The sequence below is a fragment of the Dryas octopetala genome, chromosome 2 (genome assembly GCF_963921425.1).
Source record: "Dryas octopetala chromosome 2, drDryOcto1.1, whole genome shotgun sequence".
NCBI lineage: Eukaryota > Viridiplantae > Streptophyta > Magnoliopsida > Rosales > Rosaceae > Dryas > Dryas octopetala.
This window is the reverse complement of record NC_141367.1, coordinates 28711820-28725922: the sequence shown is the minus strand read 5'-3', so window position 1 is coordinate 28725922 and position 14103 is coordinate 28711820. Positions and strand designations below refer to the sequence as shown.

The 14103-nt window shown below is 36.9% G+C and overlaps 2 protein-coding genes across 4 annotated transcripts; both read left to right on the top strand.

Annotated features, from left to right (window-relative positions):
* The first annotated feature begins 1198 nt into the window (after nucleotides 1-1198).
* Nucleotides 1199-6672, top strand: LOC147295256 (nuclear transport factor 2-like). Its single transcript, XM_086232432.1, has 9 exons — nucleotides 1199-1444; nucleotides 2075-2253; nucleotides 2752-3025; nucleotides 4085-4389; nucleotides 4467-4611; nucleotides 4715-4836; nucleotides 4928-4993; nucleotides 5472-5523; nucleotides 6116-6672. The coding sequence occupies exons 2-9, from the start codon at nucleotides 2077-2079 to the stop codon at nucleotides 6409-6411; spliced, it is 1437 nt and encodes a 478-aa protein (XP_086088558.1). The 5' UTR covers nucleotides 1199-1444; nucleotides 2075-2076; the 3' UTR covers nucleotides 6412-6672.
* A 2518-nt stretch (nucleotides 6673-9190) lies between these two features.
* LOC147295255 (ninja-family protein AFP3-like) lies at nucleotides 9191-13354 on the top strand. Of its 3 annotated transcripts, none has more exons than XM_086234278.1 (3): nucleotides 9191-10322; nucleotides 11253-11326; nucleotides 12709-12997. In XM_086234278.1, the coding sequence occupies exons 1-3, from the start codon at nucleotides 9563-9565 to the stop codon at nucleotides 12844-12846; spliced, it is 972 nt and encodes a 323-aa protein (XP_086090404.1). In that variant the 5' UTR covers nucleotides 9191-9562; the 3' UTR covers nucleotides 12847-12997. The 3 variants fall into 3 exon arrangements, with proteins under 3 accessions (XP_086090404.1, XP_086090405.1, XP_086090402.1); XM_086234279.1 differs by lacking the exon at nucleotides 12709-12997 and adding an exon at nucleotides 11478-11863; XM_086234276.1 differs by lacking the exon at nucleotides 11253-11326 and having other exon boundaries at nucleotides 12709-13354.
* The last annotated feature ends 749 nt before the right edge of the window (nucleotides 13355-14103 follow it).

Genomic DNA, 14103 nt, shown 5'->3' with positions numbered 1-14103 from the left:
TGCTAATTTGGTAACATTTAGATTTCAATTATAGTTAGACTATACAGAACACACAATAAAATTTAGGCATAAATTCAATTTAGACACATAACTATATATGCTATTTCAACGGGGTCTACGAACTTTAAAATATTTCAAATATACACCCGATCTACTATCTAAATTGAAAAATGACTTTCGTCCATTGATTCGTTGAGAGATCAGGTAAATGCCAGTTTCACTTTTGCTGATCAGGATTACTTGGCGATGTGACGTCATCTCAGCAAACTTTTCCCGTCAAATAAGCGACACGATGACACTTATCCACCTAACCCCTGACACGGGCCCACAAACTTATCATTTTTTTCTCGCTCGTCGAACACAAGTGAGAGATTTATATTTGAATTTGGGAAAAAAATGATGTTTTTGGGAGACTAAATGGTCAGGAAAGCGTTCGACGAGCGGGAAAGAGGTGATGGGTGTGTGGGCCCGTGTCAGGTGGACATGTGTCACTCATTTGGCAGGAAAGGTATGCTGAGTTGGCACCACGTCGCCAATTAATCTCCGTCAGCAAAAGCCAAGTTGTTTAACTGATTTATCAACAAATCGATGAACGGAAGTCCATTTTTCAATTTAGATAATAAATCGGGTGTATATTTGAAATATTTTACAGTTCATAGATCCCATTGAAATGACATATATAGTTATGTATCTAAATTAAATTTATGCCTAAAATTTACCTGCATTATTCATACAGGCACAAATTATTATAACTTTTTTCATTTAATAAAAGGCTATGTAGTGTTGGTCGTCAATAAGTGTGTTAATAACTCATAGTTATTGATAGATGTGATCCATACAACTTGCCATGTGAACGACTGAAACTAATATTCTCTTTAATTTTTCTCAAAGCGTTTCTCAATTTGGCAATTTCTTGTGGTAAAAGAAAAAAATCTGGCAATTTGATTTCCTTCCTTGAAAGGATTCAATAATTTTCACCTTCCCTCTTAGGCGCGTTTGATGCATTGCCCACCTTCCGCGGAGCTTACTGTTGTAAAATATCAGGTACCGTCTTTACACACAGCGTGGCACCAACTCCATCAATCAGGGCCGTCGGATCAATCCCTTCCACCATTCTAAAAATAAATCGAAGCCGTGTCATCAAAATCCTCGTACCATCGACGTTGTGATTCTGTGGGTGTACCCCACTCACCAAAACTCGCAGAGAAAATACGAAAATTCCCTCCAACTCCAACCAAGACGGTCGGTCGAAGAGTGTATATCGGACTCGGATTTGGCCAACCCCAAAAAATCCCTATAAATCTCAACCCTTTCCGTCTCTTCCAAACATTACTCTCTTTTTCCTTTTTTTTTTTTTTTTTTCTTCTTCTCTTCGAGCCGCAGACACAGCGCTGCTTTGCTTCTCTCTCTCTCCTTCGACCTTCTGGCGTGGTCGATTTTGCCGGTAGGGTTTTTTTTTTATAGATTTATTATTGATTTTTTGGTTGATTGCATTGTATCATAACCATGCGGGTAATCTTTTGAGCTCAATTCTTGTTTATAGATCCAAAAATTTATTTTGTTTATGATTTGTTTTAAAATCCAGTTTGTTCCTTGTCAGGCATGATGATTGATGATGCAAAGTTTGTAGATTTGTGTTCAATCAAAAACAAAGTTTAGATTTGGGTTGGGTTGGTTTTAATAATACTGATAATAATATATACATATTTATTTATATTCAATGGAGCCTTAGGGTTAGGTTTTTTCCCGTTTGGTCATGATCATCCCAGTACTGTACAGCACTCACCTTGATTACGTAGAAGCTGCATTGGTTGTTTAGGAATATTTTGGGTTACTTAATCGTCAGTCAAATCTGTTGGTTTTGCTTCGCTTAAGTCATTGAAATTTATTTCACATTGTGTTTGATTCGGAGAGATTAATGATTATAAAAAAATATCCCTTTACTTATTAACGAAAAATCATATGAATTGTAAAATTTTATGAAGAATATAAAATTTGAATTTTAAATTGGGTTTATATTTTCAATTTAATATTGTGATTGAAAATAGAATATAACAGTTCCTTGTTGATGCAGAGATGGCAAATCCAACAGAAGATCCACCAAGCGCAGAGATAGTGGGCAACGCTTTTGTTGAGCAGTATTATCTTTATCTTAATAAATCGCCTAAAAAGGTTCATAAATTTTACACCGAGTCAAGTCTGCTGAGCCGGCCTGAACAAGATGGTACAATGACGTCAGTGGCAACCGTACAAGTAAGTCTTGTAAATAGGTTTTTATAGTGTCTCACAAAAGATCATTACTTGGTTCTCATAACTTTTTGATGAAGCACAGTATGAAGTCACTGGTGGCTATAAAATGCATGTAAATTCATGACAATGGAATTGTATATATGTAAATTACTTAAGTTATATGATTCAGTTCAGATGAAAGAGGGTCTTAAGCTATCTGGTAGGTTGTGCCATCTTCGTTTATAGATGGGAAGAGGATTGCATTGTTAATATGGTTGCAATATGCTGCTCTTCATCTGCTTCGTTTGCCTTGCTCACTGTTGGGCAGTATTAATGTTGCCATCTTCCCCCTTCCCCTTTTTTGGTACAGGCTTTTAATCTTTAAGAAAATTTAAACTTTGATATACCTGTTTCTCTGTTCAGATGACAAATTTGGGATGTTATAGCAGCTTTTTTTTTTTGTGCATTTTAACCAGATTTTAAATGTCTGATGATTTAATTAGATGTTTTATTTGAAATCAGGGCATCAATGACAAGATACTCTCCTTGGAGTACCACAATTATCAAGTACAAATATTGACTGTTGATTCTCAGTATTCATTCAAGGATGGGGTGATTGTTTTAGTGACTGGATGTTTAACTGGGAATGACAACTTGAGAAGAAAATTTACTCAAACTTTCTTTTTAGCCCCACAAGACAAAGGGTACTTTGTCATGAATGATATTTTTAAGTACGTGGATGATGAGACAAATATTGATGTTGATGAAAATATAGTTCCTTTGACCCTAAACCATGGTAAGCTCTACGTGTCCATTAATAGGTGATTTTCAAATATAGTTTACCACTTTTTTTCTTTGGAATATAATATTGAATTAATTACTCTAGGCTACCTTTTATTTATTATTTTTAACGTGTAATACCCTTATTAGTAAAATATAATAATTTGGTTAGTTTTTTTTAATAATCATGTCACTTCTCTTTCTCTAGTTTTGCCTTTTATTAATAATCAGGTCACCTAAATATGATTGCTGCTGCTATTACTACTTTCTTGATCCATCATCAACATCAATCTCTCTTCTCTATATACGTTCCTCTTGCATAATATATCACTCATTTCATCATATCAATCAATATCACAATTCCATCATATCATCAAACTCTGCAAATGTGGGTGCTTACATTTACACACACTTGTTGCTGTTTTCCTTATAGTCAACGTAAGAAGTAAGCACCCATACAACATCTTTCAAAATTGGGAGAGTGCGATGAGGCAGAGGACATATCTATTTTTGGGCAGATTTGATCCAACGTTCTCGCCACCGTCCCTCCTCCTAGGCTCCTCCTCCTCTTAGCACTCTGCTCCTCTGCTTCCAGGGCCATGTTTTTAGATCTGAAACTCTTTTTTTTTTTTGTCAAAAGATTTGAAACTCAGATCTAAAAAATATTGAAATTATGAACTGAAATTGCAAAATGAAATGCAAACTGAAACTACGACTTTTTGAGTTTGTTAACTGTGTCAGACAACTAAAACTGCGAATTTATAAGAGTGTTCCTCATAATTGAAACTGCGAGTGAAAACTGAAACTGCAGTGAAAATTGAAACGGTTTACGATTAAATTTGTTTGCATAGTGCTGAAACTGTTTTGGGTTGTGGGTGAGTTTATGTTTCCTGAAAATTAAATTTGTGGTTCTGGGTATGTTGATGTTATATGAAAATTAAATTTATGGTTGTGGGTGGGTTGATGTTACCTTAAAATTAAATTTGTGAGATTAGATGCTTTTGGTTAACTTTTTGGGCTATGAGTACCTTAAAGTTAATGGACCCTATAATATTTATGGGTTTTCTGTTCTTAGTTATTACAGAGTCTTCTGGTGTTGCTGATCAGCCTGTGCTGAGTCAAACTACATCTGTGGAGGTTGATGATACCAATGGAAATGAAGTCAATCATGTGTTGGAGAATGGTGAGGAATCTGTTACTGAAAAAATTATTGTTGCTGATAATCCTCTTGATTCAAGACAGAATGTTGCTCTCAATGTTTCTCCCAATGTTGCACCCAATATTGCTCCCAATGTTGCACCCAATGTTGCTCCCCAAGTCACTGAGGCAGCTGCTTCTACAAGTCAGAAGGATACTCCAAAGAAGTCTTTTGCATCAGTGGTGAGTTCTTGTTTTGGTTGTCTTGTAGTTGGTATAACTAAAATTATACTTATCATCTAATGTTCTGTTTGGTTTAGGTGAATGACATGGTTGAGAATAAAGCTCCATTCATGGTTAGGACACCCCCACCTAAACCTGTTGAACGGCCCCGTGCGCCTGCAACACCTGAAGTTTTACCTCCCAGAAACAACACTGCTGTGGAAAAGGCAAATGTTCCTGCAGGTTTGATATTTCTCAATGCACCTGTTTGGTGGTGTTATGCAACTTTCTCACTGTTAGGTCAAAAATTATTTATATATTGTATCTTTTGTATTCATTGTTGCAGTTAAAGTCCATGCAATTTTTGTTGCTAATTTGCCTATGAATGCAACTGGTGAAGAGTTGGATAAGGCTTTTAAGCAGTTTGGATCCATCAAGAGTGGTGGGATTCAAGTTAGAAGCAATAAGGTCTGGTTTATATTTAGTTTTTATTCATGTTGAATCCGAGCCTTTTGGTTTATTGGTATTTACTCTTTTTGTATTATGCTCGTACATCCAGCATCAGGGAACATGTTTTGGGTTTGTGGAATTTGAATCTGCTAGCTCCATGCAAAGTGCACTTAAGGTATAAGCTCTGTATTTTGCATATTTTGGCTCAGTCTGAATATATCTCCTTGTAGTCTTCATTAGATTTTGTATGATATATTCATATTTTTGAGAAATACAAATTGTGCATGCAGTACAATGATTTAATTGCTCACACGCTAATGTTCTAAGTTCAAAAATGATTTTATGAAGTGGGGGAAGGAATGTGTTGTGCTTGTGAACTGGCAGTTAGACCCTTGTGACTTGATGTCCTCAGAAGTGCTTTGAAACCAAGCTTGTACACTGTGCATATGTATGCCTGAAAAGCCTTGGTTTAATTTTCAGTTAACATAAAATGGCTTAGAATTTTTTTTTTTCATTTATTAGTTTTGGTTTTCTAGCAAGAACATAAAGATTTTTTTGTTCTCATTTTGTTAAAATGCAGCTAGCTAATTATATATTTGCAAGTTCATATTATAGAACCGTATCTAACATCTAACATGCATGTACTATTTCAGGCATCTCCTATCCCATTTGGCAATCGTAAGCTATCTATTGAAGAAAGACGAGGCAAGTTGAAATATATTATTCATCTTTCTGCCTGAATTCTTAGAAAAATAAATAAATTAATCTTTCTGTCTGAATTACTTCCTGAATTATGTGCTTTTGTAGAGATTAGTTTCTTTTTTCCACCATGTCTTCATTGTCTTTGTCATGAATACTTAGACTAAGATGACTGTTTCGTTCACTCCGGTTCCATTTGAATATTTGATAACATGTTTATTTTTTGTGATCTATTTTTTTTTTTCATAAAGAAAGAGTGAGGAAATTGTGATGAGATAGAGAAGAGATAACCAATACATAGAATGATTTTCAAAATAAAAACAATTTTAAATGGTTTTTAGTTCAATTCTATCTATTCTCCCTTTTTTTCCTCACTCTCTTTCTCATCTCCCATCTTTGTCTCTTTTTTTTTTTTTTTTTTTGGGTAAAGAACATAGAACAAAAACATTATGAAACGGTAACTGTGTCAAAATCATTGAAAATTGTGTAATTAAAACCTTATATATTTATAGTAAAAGATTCAAATGTGTTGTTTTCACTCTAAATATGCTTGGAGCTACCATGCTGTTGTTTTGCTCATGATGTTTTATTTTTGCAGCAAACAATGATAGAGGAAGGTTTCCTTCAGGAAGGGGTGGGTATCGAAGTGACAATTTTAGGGGCCGCGAGAATTATACCAGTGGCCGTGAGAACTATAGTCATGAAAACTATAGCGGAGGACGCGGGAACTATAGCGGAGGCCGTGGTTATGGAGGAAATGATTTTGAGAAGCGGGGTGAGTTCTCAGGTCAACCGAGGGGGAATGGCGGGCGTAACGGAGAAACTTATCAGCAGAGGTCTTATCAGAATGGTGGAAAAGTTGCTCGTCAAACAGTGAAGGTAGCAGCGGTTTGAATTAGGTTGCGACTCCCAGTTAGAAGCTTATTTGCAAGATTTTTCCTTTCTAGGCGAGATCTCATAGGGTAGGTGTTTTTTGTAGGCAGAGTTTAGGAAGCAGCACCGTAGGTCTTTGACCTTATGATTGATTGTTAGAGTTTTTTATGAGCTGATTCTTTCCCGTCTATTGATTTTGAATTTATTTTTTTAATTAAAAAATTTTGTAACTATAGTTTTGTGGAATAATTTTATGGGAAGTTTCATAATTGTGTTGCTGGATTTCCCTTTTTTTTTTTTTTGGGGTTATTCCGTCTTAACATCTTGAAACCACCTCACATGAGAAATCTGAAACTTCTCAGTTATGTGTGGACTAGATAGTGACGAAAAATCATTGTTGAAGTTCTTTGCAGGAGAACTATGGTACAGACAATTCATGTCATACATTCACAATCTAATGCGAAAACTTAGGGGGTAATTCACAATCTGCTAGTGCTCGAAAGGGTTTGTAAAATTTGTACCCAAAAAGGTCGTTTGTCAATTTTCTTTTGGGTCTGAAGTCCTTTGTCTAATAATTGGTTGCCTGAAAGCTTTTTTATAGAAAACAAAAACAACTCTGATTTCAGATTTATGACTCCTTCTGGCTTTTTCCATACCACACTTTTTTTGGGGCCATACTTTCACTCCTTCTGGAGGCCTTTTTGTCATTTCAAAGATCGCCTAAATTTTATCCAAGTTTCTTGTAACCACCACGTGGCGACCAAATGTGTCGGAGAATCTTTCATCCCCATGTCAACATCAATGACGTGTCCTAGCAGATCATCCTACCAAGATTGAAGATCCCCTCTTTGTTGTCCTTTCCTCTCTCTCTGATCATTTTTTTTTCTATGAGATTTATTTTTTTCTTTTAAAATAAGAAAAGGCAAGAAAAAGTTCTCCATAAATGCAGGCAACAAGTTGCTCTCATGAGTTGGTGATTGCTACAAGCCTACACAGAACAGAGCGGGCCCCACCCACTTCCACACGTGGGTATGTACGTTATCTCTGACACGTACCACCTAGTTCTTTTTACTTTTTCTAGGGTAGGAAAGCGCAACTTGTCACAGCGGGTCCCACTTCGTTACTCATGATGACATGTTTCTTGTTTGGAAGTACGTGTATCACACACCCTACTCGCCGATTTATTCCTACTTTGTTCCTCGTTCACTTTTGTGGTAAATGTTGAGTCGTTGACCTCACTAAAAACTAAAACAAAAAAGGATTAATCTCACTTTGATCTTCAAACTATTATATTCGTATCAATTTAATCTCTATACTTTTAATTTGAAAAATTTAATTCTCAAAGTTTTTCAACTTTACCAATTAAAATTGTTCAATCAATTTACACACTTTCTGTCTAAAGCTCTGTTTGCATAAAATCATGTGTCAGTCACGTGTCCTTTTTAAGAACAAAATTCTCATTCTAAACTATACCATAACTTCACGCACATTTCAGCCCCAGACATGTTCATTTGATTTCAATCTAAATTGATTAAACAATTTTAATTGACAAAATTAAAAAAGTTTGGAAATTAAATTTTTCAAATTATAAGTCTAGAAACCAAACTGATACAAGTATAATAATATAGTAACTAAATTGGCATTAATCCCAAACAAAAAAGATAAGTCCACCTCATCTCTCAACATTTTGATATCTGATACTCAAAATTTATACATTCTGTATTCAAAATTTATTATATTTGGTATATACTTTTGGCACTTTTGGTATTCTATAGTATTTACCATTTTATATTTGGTATTCAACATATGTAACTTAGTACTCAACATTAGTACTTTTTAGTCTGAAATTTATAGAAATATCTATTTCTTTTTGGGTAACATGGCGGGCGAAAACAACAAAAAAACTATTTTAGAATAAATATAGTCTTGGTAATACCCAAAGAATCCTCAAGCAAGACACTCCTAAGTCCTAAGACTTGAAAGAGGCATAATAAAAAGATGATGACCCAATCCCAACTTGAAACTAACAGTAGCAAGAGCATCATCCATTAAATTTTTCTCGCTGTAAATGTGGAATAATGAGAAACTTCAATTAAAGTTTAACAAGTCACATAAACTAGAGATAAGATTATATAGAAAGTGCAAATCATCAAAAGCCCGATGAATTAAGTTAACCAATCCGACTCCACCTCCACCTTAGGATAACCAAACTAAATATCTAATTTTTATAATTGAAGTATAAAGCAGAAATTCTATTATACAAACAGATATGATATAAACATACTTTTAATCTTTAAATCTGACCAGTTTATTATTTTACTACTAAGAATCTGAATAATGTTTGACACGTTTGTGGGCTAACGACCACTCCCTGCAGTTGAGTCAAATAATTGAAGACGACAGCTAAGGTCTCAGCTTAGAGCGGCCAACAATAAACAAACACGACGTAGAGGAGCTGAGGAGGAGAAGTAGACGACCAAAACCTACGCCGAAGCTTTACGGGGCCAAACCAGTCCCGCCCACGTGTCTGCAAAACGCTGTCCATCTTAGACCAACACGTGGGCTTTTCTGCCTCCTTCATTCTCCTGACGACACTTGTTTCGGCAAGAACGTCCTTGTTGCTGGTAGAGACGCCAACAAGACAATGCCAGTCAGGCTACGTGTCGCCCTGGCATTCCTCGAGACGGCCACTTGGCTCCTCCCAAGTACTTTCTTGTCAAAACGCCAAGGGCATTATAGGAACTCAATAAGTACCAATTTCTCCCCTCATTCTCTGCTTTCTTTTCGTTTTCCACTTTTCCTTTGTTTTCTCTGCTTCTTCTGTTTTTCTTTAGATTTCAGTTTTCCTCCTCTGTTTTTCCTAGCGATTTTTTCTGGGATTTTTCGTATTTAAGTCGAATATATCACTTGGGAAACAAGTTATCAGAGTGATGATTCATAAAGATTTGTTTTTGGGTCGTTTCTAATATGGGATTTGAACTGAAGCGTGTGTTGTGCACCCTATCTTGAGCATTATTGAAAACATGGGTGCAGTTGGGTCCTTCTGAACCAGATCAGAGTGTTGATTCCTTGAATCTACAAAGACATAGATAGCTGCTGAAGTATATAACTATTTATATACATATACTCCTTTTGGTTTTTGTTGTCTTCTTTTTCTTCTGAGTTGTGAAACATGGGTGAAGCTAATGAAGGTCGAAGGAGAGCAATGGAAAATCTATCTTTGCAAATGGAGAAGTACCCAAGAGATCTGCTGCAGAGATTAATGTGTAGCAGCAACACACAGCAGTCCGGATATGCAGAGTCTAATGAACAAGATTCAGATGAGCTCGAGTTAAATCTTGGGCTTTCTCTGGGCGGCCGATTTGGGGTCGATAAGAGTGCCAAGAACAAGCTAGTCCGATCTTCGTCGGTTGCTACGACGATGCCGATTGTGAGAGACAACGATTCCATGACTCCGGCGCCGGCATCGTACGCGGCGGGTCTGATGAGAACATCTTCACTTCCGACGGAGACAGAGGAGGAGTGGAGGAAGAGGAAGGAGTTGCAGACTCTGAGACGATTGGAGGCGAAGCGAAGAAGGTCGGAGAAGCAGAGGAACTCAAAGGCTGAGAAAGAAGGGTGCTCTTTGGAGGAGGAAAGGCGCGAACTTGAAGGTCCAATTGGGCCCAATTTGAGGGATAAGCAACAACAGCAGCCGCATGCGGCGGCGAATAGGCTTAATCCAAAGGTGGCGCCGCCTTTCGGATTTCCCAGTTGGGCTGCAGCAGCTAAGCAGGCTGTTCTTGGTGGTGGAGTGGATGCAATGGCAAAAGGGAAAGCTGAACTTTTGGGTGGTTTTCAAGGATTTGGACTACAACCCACTTCGCAGAGTTCGATGGAGTCACAAGGAGGCTCATCAGGGATGTCAGAATTGGAGAGTAAACCTCTTCAAGGTATCTCATCTTTTTCGTCTCTGTACTTTCTGTTAAATGAGTTGTTTAATTTGAATTTCATGAATTCTTTGGATTAAAATTCAGTTGGTTAGTGCTTGATTGATTTTTTGTTGAGCTTCATGTCCTGATTTTGCTTTGGTTAGGTGGCTTTTCATTAATTTTGGAATAGGACAAGTCCAGGTCTTTTAGAAGATGGCCTATTAGGTTTCCCATATGGTCTCTTTTGTTCTTTGCTGTAGGTGGGGTGTTTTAGTCACGTGCTCTCTGAGGTTAGTTAATGGAGTGTCATGCAAAATTAGTTGCTGAGAAAAATTGGGAACAAGAAAGAGTACAGTGTCTTAAATGTTACGCCATATATTGCACTCTTTTCCGAAAGTGAGTTACTCACCTCAACTAATGTAAATAGTTGTTTTAGGTTGATTAGTTTATTTCCCAGATAAGCTGATTAGAAAAAGGATTGTGGAAAAGATCACAAAGAGCCAATTACAACCATGTTTCTATTTATTCAAGTGTGATGCCTGGACATACTTCTAAAACCGACTCTTGTATAGAAGTCCACGCATAATTTTTTTAAAATTGCTCTGGCCATTGTGGAGAAGTTTGCCAAAAACTTGGATTATGTTGATTGGCTGTTAGAGCTCAACTGTTCTTATTTATAAACTTTCGGTCAAATATTTTGCAGTAGAACATCCCTGTTGGAACATATTTTTTTCGTTAATCTAATATCGGTTTCTTGAATGTATTGTTGATGCGAGTACAACACCTTTGATTGGCACTACCCTACAGATACTGCAAAAGGCATATTGGTTTCTTGTCATCTTTGTCGTTGGTTATCCCTGAGGTGCATATTTTTAATTCTATATTAATCATTTGCATTGTATTCAACAATTGAATGCACCCTGCACATACCCAAATTACCAAGTTTTGAAGCCAATTGCAAGGTAAAAACTGTTGCCGTGGTCAGCTACTCAGCTATACCTTATGGGGAAGGAAATGGGAGACAGGTAGGTGTCATATCATATTTCAATTAAATAAGTTGAAGGATTCCACTTTCAAGCTAAATTGAACCCAAGTTTGAATTTAACTTTTGGTACTTGCTCCACTCTTCAAGTTGGACTCCCTCAGAGCATCTTGCCTGATTTATGCCTTTTACAGGTCCCTCCACTGTTGCGTTATAAGAGCTTCTTAATATCACTCATGATTATCTCCCTAGTATGGCAACTGGTGGTAATGACTAGCTCCACTATGGTCTAAATGTATTGCTTGAGCATGATCAATACACTTTCAATTTATCGAAACCCACATCATCAACATGTGAACAGATGCTGCTAGATCAACATTCTATCAGTTTAAGTCTTTGCTTGTTTACTGTTTTATTATAACTTCATGTACAAGGATGTGTCTTTTGGCTAGATTTCCGTAACACTAGGCTGCTGATCACTCTGCCGGTCAGCTAAGTTTAGAAATTTTTTAATGTAGTAGCCATTACAAGAATATCGCACCACTTTCTGCACTGATTTCTAACCTGTATGGTCGTAATTTTCAAGGTATGTCAATGGATTCGATAGAGGGTGATTAGAAAGTACAAGCTGGAATTTGACATGTGCATGTCTCAAAATTGATCTATGTGGTGGTCACTCGGCTCTCAGATGTAGTTTGTGGGTTGGATTGAGATTTATAGAAAGTTTGACCTTAATAACATTTCTTAAGTCTGCTTCAGCTAATTACCCTATAATAGAAAACTAAGTATGCTCTTTGTATCCTTTAAAAATTGAGGAACGGTGGTGTTTTGTTAGACCTTGAACCAGTACCAGTGGCACACGCAAGGCAATCCTGTTACTAAGCACTATAATGTACAATTACTTATCATTATTATTCTTCTTTTCCTTTTTCCAAAATATATCACACATTAAAATCCTTTTAAGAGCAAACCTCCCGTGAGTTTTGTTAACCTGGATTGGGGACAAATAAAAAAAGTACTGGTAAGAGGTATAAGCAATCTAGGAAAGTAAAGGCCCCCTGACTTTGCACCTTGAACCAGTGAGCAAGTCTGAAATCCTTTAGTGGGTTTATAGTGTTTTGTGGCCGAAGATCCTTTTGCTGGAGTCAGGTAGCATATGGATTTTGTTTTCTTGACTGATGCCAGTTTCTTTCTTTCTGTCTTTGTCAAGGTGAAAACTTAAGAGTTAACTGCAATAGATTTATATGTAGTTCAGAGAGGTTTTACGTACTATAACACTGGAGAATGTTGATTTTAAATTTCCAAATTGCTAATATCAATCTTGTGAATTTGAAATCAATAAGATTACACAACAGGTGAAGGGGTTGGAACAAAGAAGAAAGACTGCTACTTCTTTTTCCTTATAGTTTTCCCTTAACATCACAGGATCCAGCAGTTGTGGGGAAGCAAGAAGCCCTGCTAGTAACCAGATGTTGCAAGAACGAAGTAATCAGGACGCCATTGGTTCTTCAGGGACACATACAACTGAGGATGCAGGCAGAACTTCCAGATCAGCTGATATAGAAAATGGCTCAAGGGAAACTACGATGAATGCTTTGGAAGATATGCCATGTGTTTTCACAAAAGGAGATGGTCCTAATGGTAGAACAGTAGAAGGCATACTATACAGATATGGGAAGGGAGAGGAAGTAAGAATAATGTGTGTATGCCATGGCAGCTTTCTTTCTCCAGCAGAGTTTGTCAAGCATGCAGGTGGAAGTGATGTCACTCACCCACTTAGGCATATAGTTATGAACCCTGCTGCTACTTCCTTTTTATAATGGAGGTCTCCTTTATTACTTTGTACCCCTTCAAATAAGGGGTTGTGGAATAGAAACAAAAAAAGGAGTAATTTTAAATTGAAAGCTCTTTTTCTTCCCCCCCTCCCCCCCCCCTCCCCTTTTTTTTTTTTTTTTGTTCTTGGTAAGGTCTAGAAATGGAATGTATATAATAATAACTGTTCATGGTTTGGAAGAGACTTTTAAATGCACCTCTTCTTAGGCTGTGTGGGCTGATCTGGGTTTCATATTTTTCCACTTCTGTTTGCTCCTGTTGCCAATTTAGAGTGTATCAACAATTTAAAGGAGCAATTAGTTATGGGGATATGAGATTTTTTAAGAATGGTAACTCTGCTGTCTCCTATCACACAGTACTATGAAAATGCATGTAATGTTCTTACGGCAATTGCAATTCTTGCATCTAATACCATCATCATTATTGCCATCAGAATGAAATTTATTATCTAAAATATAAATGAGGAAGCATAAGGCAATAAACCAAGCTTCCAATTATTTTCCTAGAAGGGTACTTGAGAGTTAAGACTAGCTAGTTAAGTACACTGAATTTTCACAAAGGTGAAAAAGCTAGGGGCAGAATTTTTCACGGGCGAAGGACCAATTTGCGTGTTGGATGGGTGGTTTTGAGTATGGACTCCACCACCATGACAAGAGATTTAAAGTCCTTAACAGTTAACATCTTAATAATCTTTTACTCGGAAGATGCCTAGAACTTGGATAGAACCATCCACACAAAGCCTTTCACTGAGAAACAGTATATATGTGAATGCATATAGCTCAATCAGTGGTTGGTCCTGTCTTTTTAAAGAAGCCATTGCACGCAATCAGTGGGAACCATATTGAGTTGTGTTTCTCAAGAGCAGTTTCAGCTTATTGTCAAGCTTACCCACTTAATGAGTCCCCCAAATCTTCGGAATTGTCAGCTTCAGAGATGACAAAGACGTTGAGAAAGGAAATTCCATTGGCTCAGAACTCATAAAAGCAA

Bases quoted from the DNA above. Each gene is read 5' to 3' on its own strand.
- LOC147295256 (XM_086232432.1), top strand. From the start codon at position 2,077: ATGGCAAATCCAACAGAAGATCCACCAAGCGCAGAGATAGTGGGCAAC. The intron at 3,026-4,084 runs GTAAGCTCTACG...TTCTGTTCTTAG, and splicing joins TCCTTTGACCCTAAACCATG to TTATTACAGAGTCTTCTGGT. The intron at 4,390-4,466 runs GTGAGTTCTTGT...TGTTTGGTTTAG, and splicing joins AGAAGTCTTTTGCATCAGTG to GTGAATGACATGGTTGAGAA.
- LOC147295255 (XM_086234276.1), top strand. From the start codon at position 9,563: ATGGGTGAAGCTAATGAAGGTCGAAGGAGAGCAATGGAAAATCTATCT. The intron at 10,323-12,708 runs GTATCTCATCTT...TTAACATCACAG, and splicing joins GGAGAGTAAACCTCTTCAAG to GATCCAGCAGTTGTGGGGAA.